General features: G+C 50.8%; 1 protein-coding gene across 1 annotated transcript in view; it reads right to left on the reverse strand.

The window, feature by feature from the left end:
* rai14 (retinoic acid induced 14) overlaps nt 1–12500 on the reverse strand; it is a 27903-nt gene that overhangs the window by 13291 nt on the left and 2112 nt on the right. The window contains exons 2-8 of the mRNA XM_080529747.1: nt 11137–11244; nt 9382–9512; nt 8328–8416; nt 8175–8239; nt 4111–4217; nt 2019–2194; nt 1898–1923 (exon numbers count right to left, since the gene is read on the reverse strand). Coding sequence (XP_080385873.1) covers nt 1898–1923; nt 2019–2194; nt 4111–4217; nt 8175–8239; nt 8328–8416; nt 9382–9512; nt 11137–11172 — 630 coding nt within the window. The 5' untranslated portion in view covers nt 11173–11244. The remainder of the gene's footprint in view (nt 1–1897; nt 1924–2018; nt 2195–4110; nt 4218–8174; nt 8240–8327; nt 8417–9381; nt 9513–11136; nt 11245–12500) is intronic.

Raw genomic sequence — 12500 nt, forward strand, 5'->3', positions numbered from 1 at the left:
AGGAGGGGGAGGGGCTACAGGAGGAGGAGGGGCTACAGGAGGAGGAGGGGCTACAGGAGGAGGAGGGGCTACAGGAGGAGGAGGGGCTACAGGAGGGGGAGGGGCTACAGGAGGAGGAGGGGCTACAGGAGGAGGGGCTACAGGAGGAGGAGGGGCTACAGGAGGAGGAGGGGCTACAGGAGGAGGAGGGGCTACAGGAGGAGGAGGGGCTACAGGAGGAGGGGCTACAGGAGGGGGAGGGGCTACAGGGGGAGGGGCTACAGGAGGGGGAGGGGCTACAGGAGGAGGAGGGGCTACAGGAGGAGGAGGAGCTACAGGAGGAGGAGCTACAGGAGGAGGAGGAGCTACAGGAGGAGGAGGGGCTACAGGAGGGGGAGGGGCTACAGGAGGGGGAGGGGCTACAGGAGGAGGAGGGGCTACAGGAGGAGGAGGGGCTACAGGAGGAGGAGGGGCTACAGGAGGAGGAGGGGCTACAGGAGGGGGAGGAGCTACAGGAGGAGGAGGGGCTACAGGAGGAGGAGGGGCTACAGGAGGAGGAGGGGCTACAGGAGGGGGAGGGGCTACAGGAGGAGGAGGGGCTACAGGAGGGGGAGGGGCTACAGGAGGAGGAGGGGCTACAGGAGGAGGAGGGGCTACAGGAGGGGGAGGGGGCTACAGGAGGAGGAGGGGCTACAGGAGGGGGAGGGGCTACAGGAGGAGGAGGGGCTACAGGAGGAGGAGGGGCTACAGGAGGAGGAGGGGCTAGAGGAGGAGGGCTACAGGAGGAGGAGGGGCTAGAGGAGGAGGAGGGGCTACAGGAGGAGGAGGGGCTACAGGAGGAGGGGCTACAGGAGGAGGAGGGGCTACAGGAGGAGGAGGGGCTACAGGAGGAGGAGGGGCTACAGGAGGAGGAGGGGCTACAGGAGGAGGAGGGGCTACAGGAGGAGGAGGAGCTACAGGAGGAGGAGGGGCTACAGGAGGAGGATGGGCTACAGGAGGAGGAGGGGCTACAGGAGGGGGAGGGGCTACAGGAGGAGGAGGAGCTACAGGAGGAGGAGGGGCTACAGGAGGAGGATGGGCTACAGGAGGAGGAGGGGCTACAGGAGGAGGAGGGGCTACAGGAGGAGGAGGGGCTACAGGAGGAGGAGGGGCTACAGGAGGAGGAGGAGCTACAGGAGGAGGAGGGGCTACAGGAGGAGGAGGGGCTACAGGAGGGGGAGGGGCTACAGGAGGGGGAGGGGCTACAGGAGGGGGAGGGGCTACAGGAGGAGGAGGGGCTACAGGAGGAGGAGGGGCTACAGGAGGGGGAGGGGCTACAGGAGGGGGAGGGGCTACAGGAGGAGGAGGGGCTACAGGAGGAGGAGGGGCTACAGGAGGAGGAGGGGCTACAGGAGGAGGAGGGGCTACAGGAGGAGGAGGGGCTACAGGAGGAGGAGGGGATAGAGGAGGGGGAGGGGCTACAGGAGGAGGAGGGGCTACAGGAGGAGGAGGGGCTAGAGGAGGGGGGGCTACAGGAGGGGGAGGGGCTACAGGAGGAGGAGGGGCTACAGGAGGAGGAGGGGCTACAGGAGGAGGAGGGGCTACAGGAGGAGGAGGGGCTACAGGAGGAGGAGGGGCTACAGGAGGAGGAGGGGCTACAGGAGGGGGAGGGGCTACAGGAGGAGGGGCTACAGGAGGAGGGGCTACAGGAGGGGGAGGGGCTACAGGAGGGGGAGGGGCTACAGGAGGAGGAGGGGCTACAGGAGGGGGAGGGGCTACAGGAGGGGGAGGGGCTACAGGAGGAGGAGGGGCTACAGGAGGAGGAGGGGCTACAGGAGGAGGAGCTACAGGAGGGGGAGGGGCTACAGGAGGAGGAGGGGCTACAGGAGGGGGAGGGGCTACAGGAGGAGGAGGGGCTACAGGAGGGGGAGGGGCTTACCTGAGGAGTCGTGGGTGACACCGCATCTGTCAGAGGAAACAAAACAAACAACCATGTTAATGTGAGGGGGCGTGTCTCACCTGAGGGGGCGTGTCTCACCTGGGGTGAGGGTGTGTCTCACCTGGGGGGGCGAGGGCGAGGGTTAGGGCGTGGCTCAGGGAGGGGGGCGTGGCCAGGCGTGCGTAGTGGAGGACGTCCTGACCCAGCGAGTCCGTGGCACTAAGCTCCGCCCCCCGGCGCCGCAGGGCCGCCACCACACACACACTACCGGCCTCACACGCCAGCATCACCGCCGTCCTGCAACACACACACACACACACACACACACACACACACAGGGGTCAGAGGTCAGGGTGTTAAGGGTCAGAGGTCAGGGTGTTAGGGGTCAGAGGTAGGGCTGCACGATTAATCGATTTTAAATCGAAATTGCGATTAGAAAATCGCAAAGCCTGCGATTTGGGATACATTATGAGTCCAGTTCTGACACCATGTTAAAATGATCATGCGGATACGGTTATAATCAAAGTCTTTACTCTCAGCTCAAGGACAATGCAGAACGTACATCTTATGTCTGTGCTAGCATAGTCATGAATGAATCAACAAGCTCACTGGTAAGTAACACTGCCTGCAGGGTCAACTCTCGTAACAAGCGCGTCGGATTCAACGTCAATGAACGCACACACCCAAGAACAACACTGCACGTGAAACGCCCAGGTGTGAATCTGTGAAGACGTTTCAGTAGCTAGCAACATTCATGGTGTGGATAAATGGCTTCAGCAGAGCCAGAAGCAACGATTTAGTCCCTTAGAAAAACAGCACTTCTGTTGTAAGTATTTCGGGTTTAGGACGACAGATGTGCAACAAAAGCAGGTGTTGCGCACGACCTGTCGTGGAACAATCGCTACATCCAGAGGCAACACCACAAACCTGTATCAGCACTTGAAAAAGTACCACGGGCAGCTCTATGACGAGTGTACGGTCAGAAACGGAGAGTTAAGTGAAAGTCCCGTAGCCCAGTCTAACGTTAAGCAAACTAGAGTTTTAGAGTCGTTTGTGGCTGTTACGCCGTATGAAAAGGGCTCACGAAGGCACCGTGAAATAACCAATTCCATCACGCATTACCTTGCTAAAGACATGGTGTCTATTAACACTGTGAGCAACGAAGAGTTTAAAAAACTAATCCAAACGCTGGATAAAAGATAATGTGATTCCATCCCGCACGTACGGAGCTGAAAAATGTGGAGTACTATGCAACAACAACCGATCTGCGGTCGAGCCGTGCACTTACATACATTACGACGAGTTGAAGAGCTTTATCTATTTCAATGTTTACAGAAAGGACCTATTCTTTTTTACTGGACATTTTTATTATCACTTTATTTAACTTGATTGCAGTATGTGCAATATTTAGATGCTGCTCCTGAGCCATAATTAAATAACCTTGTTTGTAGAAAGGTCCTATTTTATTTTCATATTGGAATTGTTCAATTTTTTTGACACTTGAGAGAAAAAAAATGGCAGCTGTTTAAAAAACCCATACATAAATATGTTGTTCCAATTCATATCTTTTAAGTTCTCATCCTTGCATTAGAACAGTTTGATGGCATAAGAGCAGTTAACAGTTTGATGGTATCATGTGGTAATGCTCTCTGAAATTAGCCCATGATAGAAGGTGATAGATAGACAGATTCATCCAATCACCTGCCAAGTATTTTTGAAAGTACCTGCCCTTTTCCAAACAGCTTCCAATTAAGCTTTCCTAGATGGTTGTGTGAAACAAACCACCTGAGTCAGGTTAGTAATGCTCCATCACATGTTTTAATCTGAAGCTTGATTTTAAAGCAACCCAACTTTAAAGCAACCCAATGTAAGTTTAGTTCTGTCACTCGTAGCTCGGGCTGTGGGGGTGCTAGAGGAGGGAGCCTCTAAGTCCCCTGAAGACTGACAAACAAACTGCACGTTGATACGACCTTCCTAGCCGGAGATATGGCCACACTTTACAAAAACTTCCTTTGGGTCGCTTTAAAAAATAATAATCGCAAATTAAATCTTAATCGCAATATCTGTCCAAATAATCGCAATTAGATTTTTCCCCAAAATCGTGCAGCCCTAGTCAGAGGTCAGAGGTCAGAGTGTTAGAGGTCAGAGGTCAGAGTGTTAGAGGTCAGGGGGTCAGAGGTCAGGGTGTTAGAGGTCAGAGGTCAGGGTCTTACCTGCCGTGGGGGTCAGAGGCGTGGGGGTCGGCCCCCCAGTCCAGCAGGGTGACACACACCTCCACGTGCCCCTGTCTGGAGGCCAGGAGCAGGGGGCTGAGCCCCCCCTACACACACACACACACACACACACACACACACAGTCAGAGCTGACCCTGTCTGGAGGCCAGGAGCAGGGGGCTGAGCGCCCCCTACACACACACACACACACACACACACACACACACACACACAGTCAGAGCTGACCCTACTGTGAGAAGCCGCACGCACACACACGCACTCTGGCATGACTTACATTTACATTTACATTTTTGGCATTTAGCAGACACCTTATTCCAAAGCGACTTACAATCAATACATTTGACTAAGCATGTGAATCATCAGTCCACCATTCGTGGCAGGAAGAGTAATCTAGCTCAGGCCCGGGGCCACTGATAGAAGGAGAAACCTTCTTCTATCACCTTCTTTTAAAACTTTTTTTTTATTTTTTTTATTTTTTTTTATACTGGAGGAACAGAGAAACAGTGCAAGGGGGGCAATAGAAGTTCTTAGGGACACAGTAGAGGGGAAAGCGGACGTCTTTAGGAGACGTAGTGCTGAGGGCAGAAGATGTCTCAGGAGGAGCAGTTAAGGTGTAACCTGAAGAGGTGGGTCTTCAGACTTATTAACAAGTCTCTAAGACCCTCTTAGATTAGATAGATGTAGTTATAATGGATGTGTGAATGTGTTATACAGGGTTAGGGGTACGTACTGCGTCTGGGAGGTTGACAGGACACTTGTGTTCACACAGTAGAGAGACGATCAGGACACTCCCACTGGCTGCTACACACACACACACACACACACACACACACTTTACAAATCATTTGCAGCATGATGTATTTACACTAGACGGCCAAAGGCGTCTGGTGACATTCAGCATTCCATCTCTACTAACCCATCTCTACTAACCCATCTCTACTAACCCATCTCTACTAACCCATCTGTACTAACCCATCTCTACTAACCCATCTCTACTAACCCATCTCTACTAACCCTCTACTAACCCATCTCTACTAACCCATCTCTACTAACCCATCTCTACTAACCCACCTCTACTAACCCATCTCTACTAACCCATCTCTACTAACCCATCTCTACTAACCCCTACTAACCCATCTCTACTAACCCACCTCTACTAACCCTCTACTAACCCATCTCTACTAACCCATCTCTACTAACCCATCTCTACTAACCCATCTCTACTAACCCACCTCTACTAACCCATCTCTACTAACCCATCTCTACTAACCCATCTCTACTAACCCATCTCTACTAACCCATCTCTACTAACCCTCTACTAACCCATCTCTACTAACCCATCTCTACTAACCCATCTCTACTAACCCACCTCTACTAACCCATCTCTACTAACCCATCTCTACTAACCCATCTCTACTAACCCCTACTAACCCATCTCTACTAACCCACCTCTACTAACCCTCTACTAACCCATCTCTACTAACCCATCTCTACTAACCCATCTCTACTAACCCATCTCTACTAACCCACCTCTACTAACCCATCTCTACTAACCCATCTCTACTAACCCATCTCTACTAACCCATCTCTACTAACCCACCTCTACTAACCCATCTCTACTAACCCATCTCTACTAACCCATCTCTACTAACCCTTCTCTACTAACCCATCTCTACTAACCCACCTCTACTAACCCATCTCTACTAACCCTCTACTAACCCATCTCTACTAACCCATCTCTACTAACCCATCTGTACTAACCCTCTACTAACCCATCTCTACTACTCTGATACGGTCTCTGACGGGGAGAAAGCAGGTTTAGCAGGGTCAGGGATATAGGAGATATATAGGAGATATAGGAGAGATATAGGAGATATAGGAGAGATATAGGAGAGATATAGGAGAGATATAGGAGAGATATAGGAGAGAGATAGGAGAGATAGGAGATATAGGAGATATAGGAGAGATATAGGAGGGATATAGGAGAGATAGGAGATATAGGAGAGATATAGGAGAGATATAGGAGATATAGGAGATATAGGAGATATAGGAGATATATAGGAGAGATAGGAGAGATATAGGAGAGATATAGGAGAGATAGGAGATATATAGGAGAGATATAGGAGATATAGGAGAGATATAGGAGATATAGGAGATATAGGAGGGATATAGGGGAGATATAGGAGATATAGGAGAGATATAGGAGATATAGGAGAGATATAGGAGAGATAGGAGAGATAGGAGAGATACAGGAGATATAGGAGAGATATGAGATATAGGAGATATAGGAGAGATATAGGAGATATATGAGATATATAGGAGAGATATAGGAGATATAGGAGATATATAGGAGAGATAGGAGAGATATAGGAGAGATATAGGAGATATAGGAGAGATATGAGAGATATAGGAGAGATATAGGAGAGATATAGAAGATATAGGAGAGATATAGGAGATATAGGAGAGATATAGGAGATATAGGAGATATAGGAGATATAGGAGATATAGGAGGGATATAGGAGAGATATAGGAGAGAGATATAGGAGAGAGATATAGGAGAGATATAGGAGATATAGGAGAGATATAGGAGATAAAGGAGAGATATAGGAGAGATATAGGAGGGATATAGGAGAGATATAGGAGAGAGATATAGGAGGGATATAGGAGAGATATAGGAGAGATATAGGAGATATAGGAGAGATATAGGAGAGATATAGGAGAGATATGAGATATAGGAGAGATATAGGAGAGATATAGGAGAGATAGGAGATATAGGAGGGATATAGGAGGGTTAGAGTTACGGGTTAGGGGTCAGGGTTAGGGTTCAGGGGTCAGGGTCAGGGGTCAGGGTTAGGGGTCAGGTTCTTACCAGCGTGGTGCAGGGCGTTCCTCCCTGAGCCATCCACAGCATCGATCACACACCTCCCCTGACACACACACACACACACACACACACACACACACAATGAAAAAATATTAATCCGAAAATATGTAGGTGTGTCTGTAGCAGTGGAGGCTCCTCCATAGAGGTGGAGGAGGCCTGGCCTCCCCAATAATTTGAGAGAAGAGAGAGAGAGATTTAAAAAAGCAATAATTATATTTTTTATCAGACACACAACATACAATTCAGAACAATACTTCATCCATTTCTAATATTTATCCTGCAGAACAGCACTCATACACGCGTGTGGCGGAAAAAGGTACTACACGGAGGCCAGGCCTCCTGTCGGAAAGTGGTTTCTCATAGAAGTCAATGTAATGCAATTTTTTTCATGGCAATATGTGATTGGTCAAATCACTGAAAATGGGTGGGCACAGGAGGCCTGGCCTCCGTGTAGTACCTTTTTCCGCCACACGCGTATGAGTGCTGTTCTGCAGGATAAATATTAGAAATGGATGAAGTATTGTTCTGAATTGTATGTTGTGTGTCTGATTGACATAGTGTTTGAGTGCTTTTGACATGTCATTGATTGTATGTAGTATGTTGTGGTGAATGTTGTGAGCCTGAGCAGAAGGGACAATAGCTGCTGCAGGCGGACCAGAGATTCATGCCAATTGTTTTGTTTATTTGATGACCCATTGTGCAGGCAATAAAAGCTGCTTCATCCACCATCCTGAGAGTGTCCCAATCCCTTCAGTACCGCCAAACACAAATTAATAATTTTTAACAAAGAGAGATAAGAAGAACAGGGAACATTCCATCGCGAGTGAAGCGAGCAAGCGGAAAAAAAATTGGCCTCCTCAATTCTGGAAGTCACCAGCCTCCACTGGTCTGTAGGTGTGTGTGTGTGTGTGTGTGTAGGGGTGTCTGTAGGTGTGTGTGTAGGTGTGTGTGTGTAGGTGTGTATCTGTAGGTCTGTGTGTGTGTAAGTGTGTGTGTAGGTGTGTGTGTGCGTGTGTGTGTGCGTGTGTGTGTGTGTAGGTGTGTAGGTGTGTGTGTGTAGGTGTGTGTGTGTGTGTGTGTGTGTGTAAGTGTGTAAGTGTGTGTGTGCGTGTGTGTGTGCGTGTGCGTGCGTGCGTGTGTGTGTGTGTGTAGTTCCTACCTGGATCAGTCTTCTAACACACTCCTCCTGGCGGTTTTTGGCAGCGAGGTGTAAAGGGTTAAACCCTGTAAAACAGGAAGTGGTCATACCTGAGGATCTACATGACAGGAAGTGGTCATACCTGAGGATCTTCATGACAGGAAGTGGTCATACCTGAGGCGTCAGTGATTGACAGGTCGGGGGCGTGCTCCAGGATGACAGACAGACACTCTGATTGGCCGCTGCCGGCCGCCACGTGGAGGCTGGAGACACAACAACACTGTTACCATGGTAACGTCCACAGCACCAGTTACCATGGTAACGTCCACAGCAGGGGTTACCATGGTAACGTCCACATGATGACTCTGGAACATTTACATTTACATGTTTGTCATTTAGCAGACGTCTTATTCCAGAGCGACTTACAATCAACACATTTGGCTAGTAAGTGAATCATCATCACCAGTCGTAGCATCTTCCGTCGTAGACTGAAGACCCACCTCTTCAGGTTACACCTTAACTGCTTCTCCTGAGACATCTTCTGACCCTCACCACTACGTCTCCTAAAGACACCCGCTTTCCCCTCTACTGTGTCCCTAAGAACTTCTATCGCCCCCCTTGTACTGTTTCTCTGTTTCTCCAGTATTAAAAAAATATATATATATATATATATAAAAAAATAAAATAAAAAAGTTCTAGAAGAAGGTGGTAGAAGAAGGTTTCTCCTTCTATCAGTGGCCCCGGGCCCGAGCTAGAGTACTCTTCCTGCAACGAATGGTGGACTGATGATTCACATGCTTAGCATTCAAATGTATTGATTGTAAGTCGCTTTGGAATAAGGTGTCTGCTAAATGCCAAAAATGTAAATGTAAATGTAAATGTAAAAGTAATCTAGCTCAGGCCCAGGGCCACTGGTAGAAGGAAAAACCTTCTTCTAAACCTACAGGTTTAGGTCAGGGTGTCCTGGGTTAGGGTCAGGTTAGGGTCAGGTTAGGGTCAGGTTATGGTTAGGGTCAGGGTCAGGTTAGGGTCAGGGTCAGGTTAGGGTCAGGTTATGGTCAGGGTCAGGTCAGGGTCAGGTTAGGGTCAGGTCAGGGTCAGGTCAGGGTCAGGTTAGGGTCAGGTTAGGGTCAGGTTATGGTTAGGGTCAGGTTAGGGTCAGGTTATGGTTAGGGTCAGGTTAGGGTCAGGGTCAGGTTATGGTTAGGGTCAGGTTAGGGTCACTCACGCTGACTTGCCGTCTCTGTCCAGCTTGACGGCGCTGGCGCCTTTCCTGGCCAGCAGGGCGGCGACCTTCTCCACCTCCCCAAGCTCCACTGCAGAGAGCAGACGGTCATCATGCTTACCCCACTCATGAGCCTGGAGAGAGGAGGAGGTGGGAGGAGGGAGGAGGAGGAGGTGGGAGGAGGGAGGAGGAGGAGGAGGGGGAGGAGGAGGAGGGGGAGGAGGAGGAGGAGGAGGGGGAGGAGGAGGGGAGGAGGAGGAGGAGGAAGGAGGAGGAGGAGGAGGAGGGAGGAGGAGGAGGGAGGAGGAGGAGGTGGGAGGAGGAGGGAGGAGGTGGGAGGAGGAGGAGGAGGAGGGAGGAGGAGGAGGGAGGAGGAGGAGGGAGGAGGAGTCAGGAGGAGTCAGGAGGAGGTGGGAGGAGGAGGAGGAGGGAGGAGGGAGGAGGAGGAGGAGGGAGGAGGAGGAGGGAGGAGGGGGAGGAGGGAGGAGGAGGAGGGAGGAGGGGGAGGAGGAGGGAGGAGGGGGAGGAGGAGGGAGGAGGGAGGAGGAGGAGGGAGGAGGAGGGAGGAGGAGGAGGAGGGAGGAGGGGGAGGAGGAGGGAGGAGGAGGTAGGAGGAGGAGGAGGAGGGAGGAGGGGGAGGAGGAGGGAGGAGGAGGTAGGAGGAGGAGGAGGCGGAGGAGGAGGGAGGAGGAGGGAGGAGGAGGGAGGAGGGAGGAGGAGGAGGCGGAGGAGGAGGAGGAGGCGGAGGAGGAGGGAGGAGGGAGGAGGAGGAGGTAGGAGGAGGAGGAGGAGGCGGAGGAGGAGGTAGGAGGAGGAGGAGGAGGAGGAGGAGGAGGGAGGAGGAGAAGAGGAGATGATAATAGATACTAAATATATCTACTTGATATTAATATATACTATAATTGCCCGTAATCCAATACACACCCTATCCCTATCCATTAGATAAAGTCAGGATGCTCGGGTGTGGGTGTGTGTGGGTGGGTGTGGGTGGGAGAGATTCATGTCTGAGAGAAGATGGGATCTGTTCCTTAGCAACCTTCATGTGAATGCCTCCCACAGACCAGCATTCACTAGATAGATAGATAGATAGATAGGTAGGTAGGTAGGTAGGTAGAGAGACACAGACAGACAGACAGACAGATAGACAGATCTGTCTTAGGGCCCCTACTGTTCTCCCTCTATACCACTGGGGTCCCCTAGGGCTCTGTCCTAGGGCCCCTACTGTTCTCCCTCTATACCACTGGGGTCCCCCAGGGCTCTGTCCTAGGGCCCTTACTGTTCTCCCTCTATACCACTGGGGTCCCCCAGGGCTCTGTCCTAGGCCCCTTACTGTTCTCCCTCTATACCACTGGGGTCCCTCAGGGCTCTGTCCTAGGGCCCCTACTGTTCTCCCTCTATACCACTGGGGTCCCTCAGGGCTCTGTCCTAGGGCCCTTACTGTTCTCCCTCTATACCACTGGGGTCCCTCAGGGCTCTGTCCTAGGGCCCTTACTGTTCTCCCTCTATACCACTGGGGTCCCTCAGGGCTCTGTCCTAGGGCCCTTACTGTTCTCCCTCTATACCACTGGGGTCCCTCAGGGCTCTGTCTTAGGGCCCTTACTGTTCTCCCTCTACATATTCATAAAGTAGCATATTATACCGTAGCATAGCATAACATAGCATAGCATAACATAGCATAGCATAACATAGCTCTAACTTCAGAATAAACATCACTATGCATCATCACATCTCAGTAGATGAATGAATGAAAGTTCTTACGTCGCTCTTCCTGAACTTCGCTTTAAGGCTTTTCATGTTTGGGTCTGGTCCATATAGAGCTGAGGCTGGTCCATATAGTCTCCTAGTAGAGCTGGTCCATATAGTCTCCTAGCAGAGCTGAGGAAGACAGCATGAGTTAACCTGGAGACATCAGCACAACTCTACTATTACATCATGAGTTCTACTGATAGTTAGGGAGGGTAGTTAGGGAGGGTAGTTAGGGATGGTAGTTAGGGAGGGTAGTTACAGATGGTAGTTAGGGATGGTAGTTAGGGAGGGTAGTTACAGATGGTAGTTAGGGAGGGTAGTTAGGGAGGGTAGTTAGGGAGAGTAGTTAGGGAGGGTAGTAAGGGATGGTAGTTAGGGAGGGTAGTTAGGGAGGGTAGTTAGGGATGGTAGTTAGGGAGGGTAGTTAGGGAGGGTAGTTAGGGATGGTAGTTAAGGAGGGTAGTTAGGGATGGTAGTTAAGGAGGGTAGTTAGGGAGGGTAGTTAGGGAGGGTAGTTAGGGAGGGTAGTTAGGGAGGGTAGTTAAGGAGGGTAGTTAGGGAGGGTAGTTAGGGATGGTAGTTAAGGAGGGTAGTTAGGGAGGGTAGTTAGGGAGGGTAGTTAGGGAGGGTAGTTAGGGAGGGTAGTTAAGGAGGGTAGTTAGGGAGGGTAGTTAGGGAGGGTAGTTAGGGAGGGTAGTTAGGGAGGGTAGTTAGGGATGGTAATTAGGGAGGGTAGTTAGGGAGGGTAGTTAGGGAGGGTAGTTAGGGAGGGTAATTAGGGAGGGTAGTTAGGGAGGGTAGTTAGGGAGGGTAGTTAGGGATGGTAATTAGGGAGGGTAGTTAAGGAGGGTAGTTAGGGAGGGTAGTTAGGGAGGGTAGTTAGGGAGGGTAGTTAGGGATGGTAATTAGGGAGGGTAGTTAGGGAGGGTAGTTAGGGAGGGTAATTAGGGAGGGTAGTTAGGGAGGGTAGTTAGGGATGGTAGTTAGGGAGGGTAGTTAGGGAAGGTAGTTAGGGAGGGTAGTTAGGGAGGGTAGTTAGGGAGGGTAATTAGGGAGGGTAGTTAGGGAGGGTAGTTAGGGAGGGTAGTTAGGGAGGGTAGTTAGGGAGGGTAGTTAGGGAGGGTAATTAGGGAGGGTAGTTAGGGAGGGATGAAGTCCTACAAGAGGAAGATGACGGTTTAAGATGAATGAGCTTGTTTACAAAGTCTAATGAATATAAGACGATGTTGGACCATTCTAGACACAGAGAACATTCTACAGACACAGAGAACATTCTACAGACAGAGAGAACATTCTACAGACACGGAGAACATTCTACAGACAGAGAGAACATTCTACAGACACGGAGAACATTCTACAGACACGGAGAACATTCT

This window comes from Nansenia antarctica (assembly GCF_963989245.1).
Source record: "Nansenia antarctica genome assembly, chromosome: 4".
In the NCBI taxonomy this organism is placed as follows: domain Eukaryota; kingdom Metazoa; phylum Chordata; class Actinopteri; order Argentiniformes; family Microstomatidae; genus Nansenia; species Nansenia antarctica.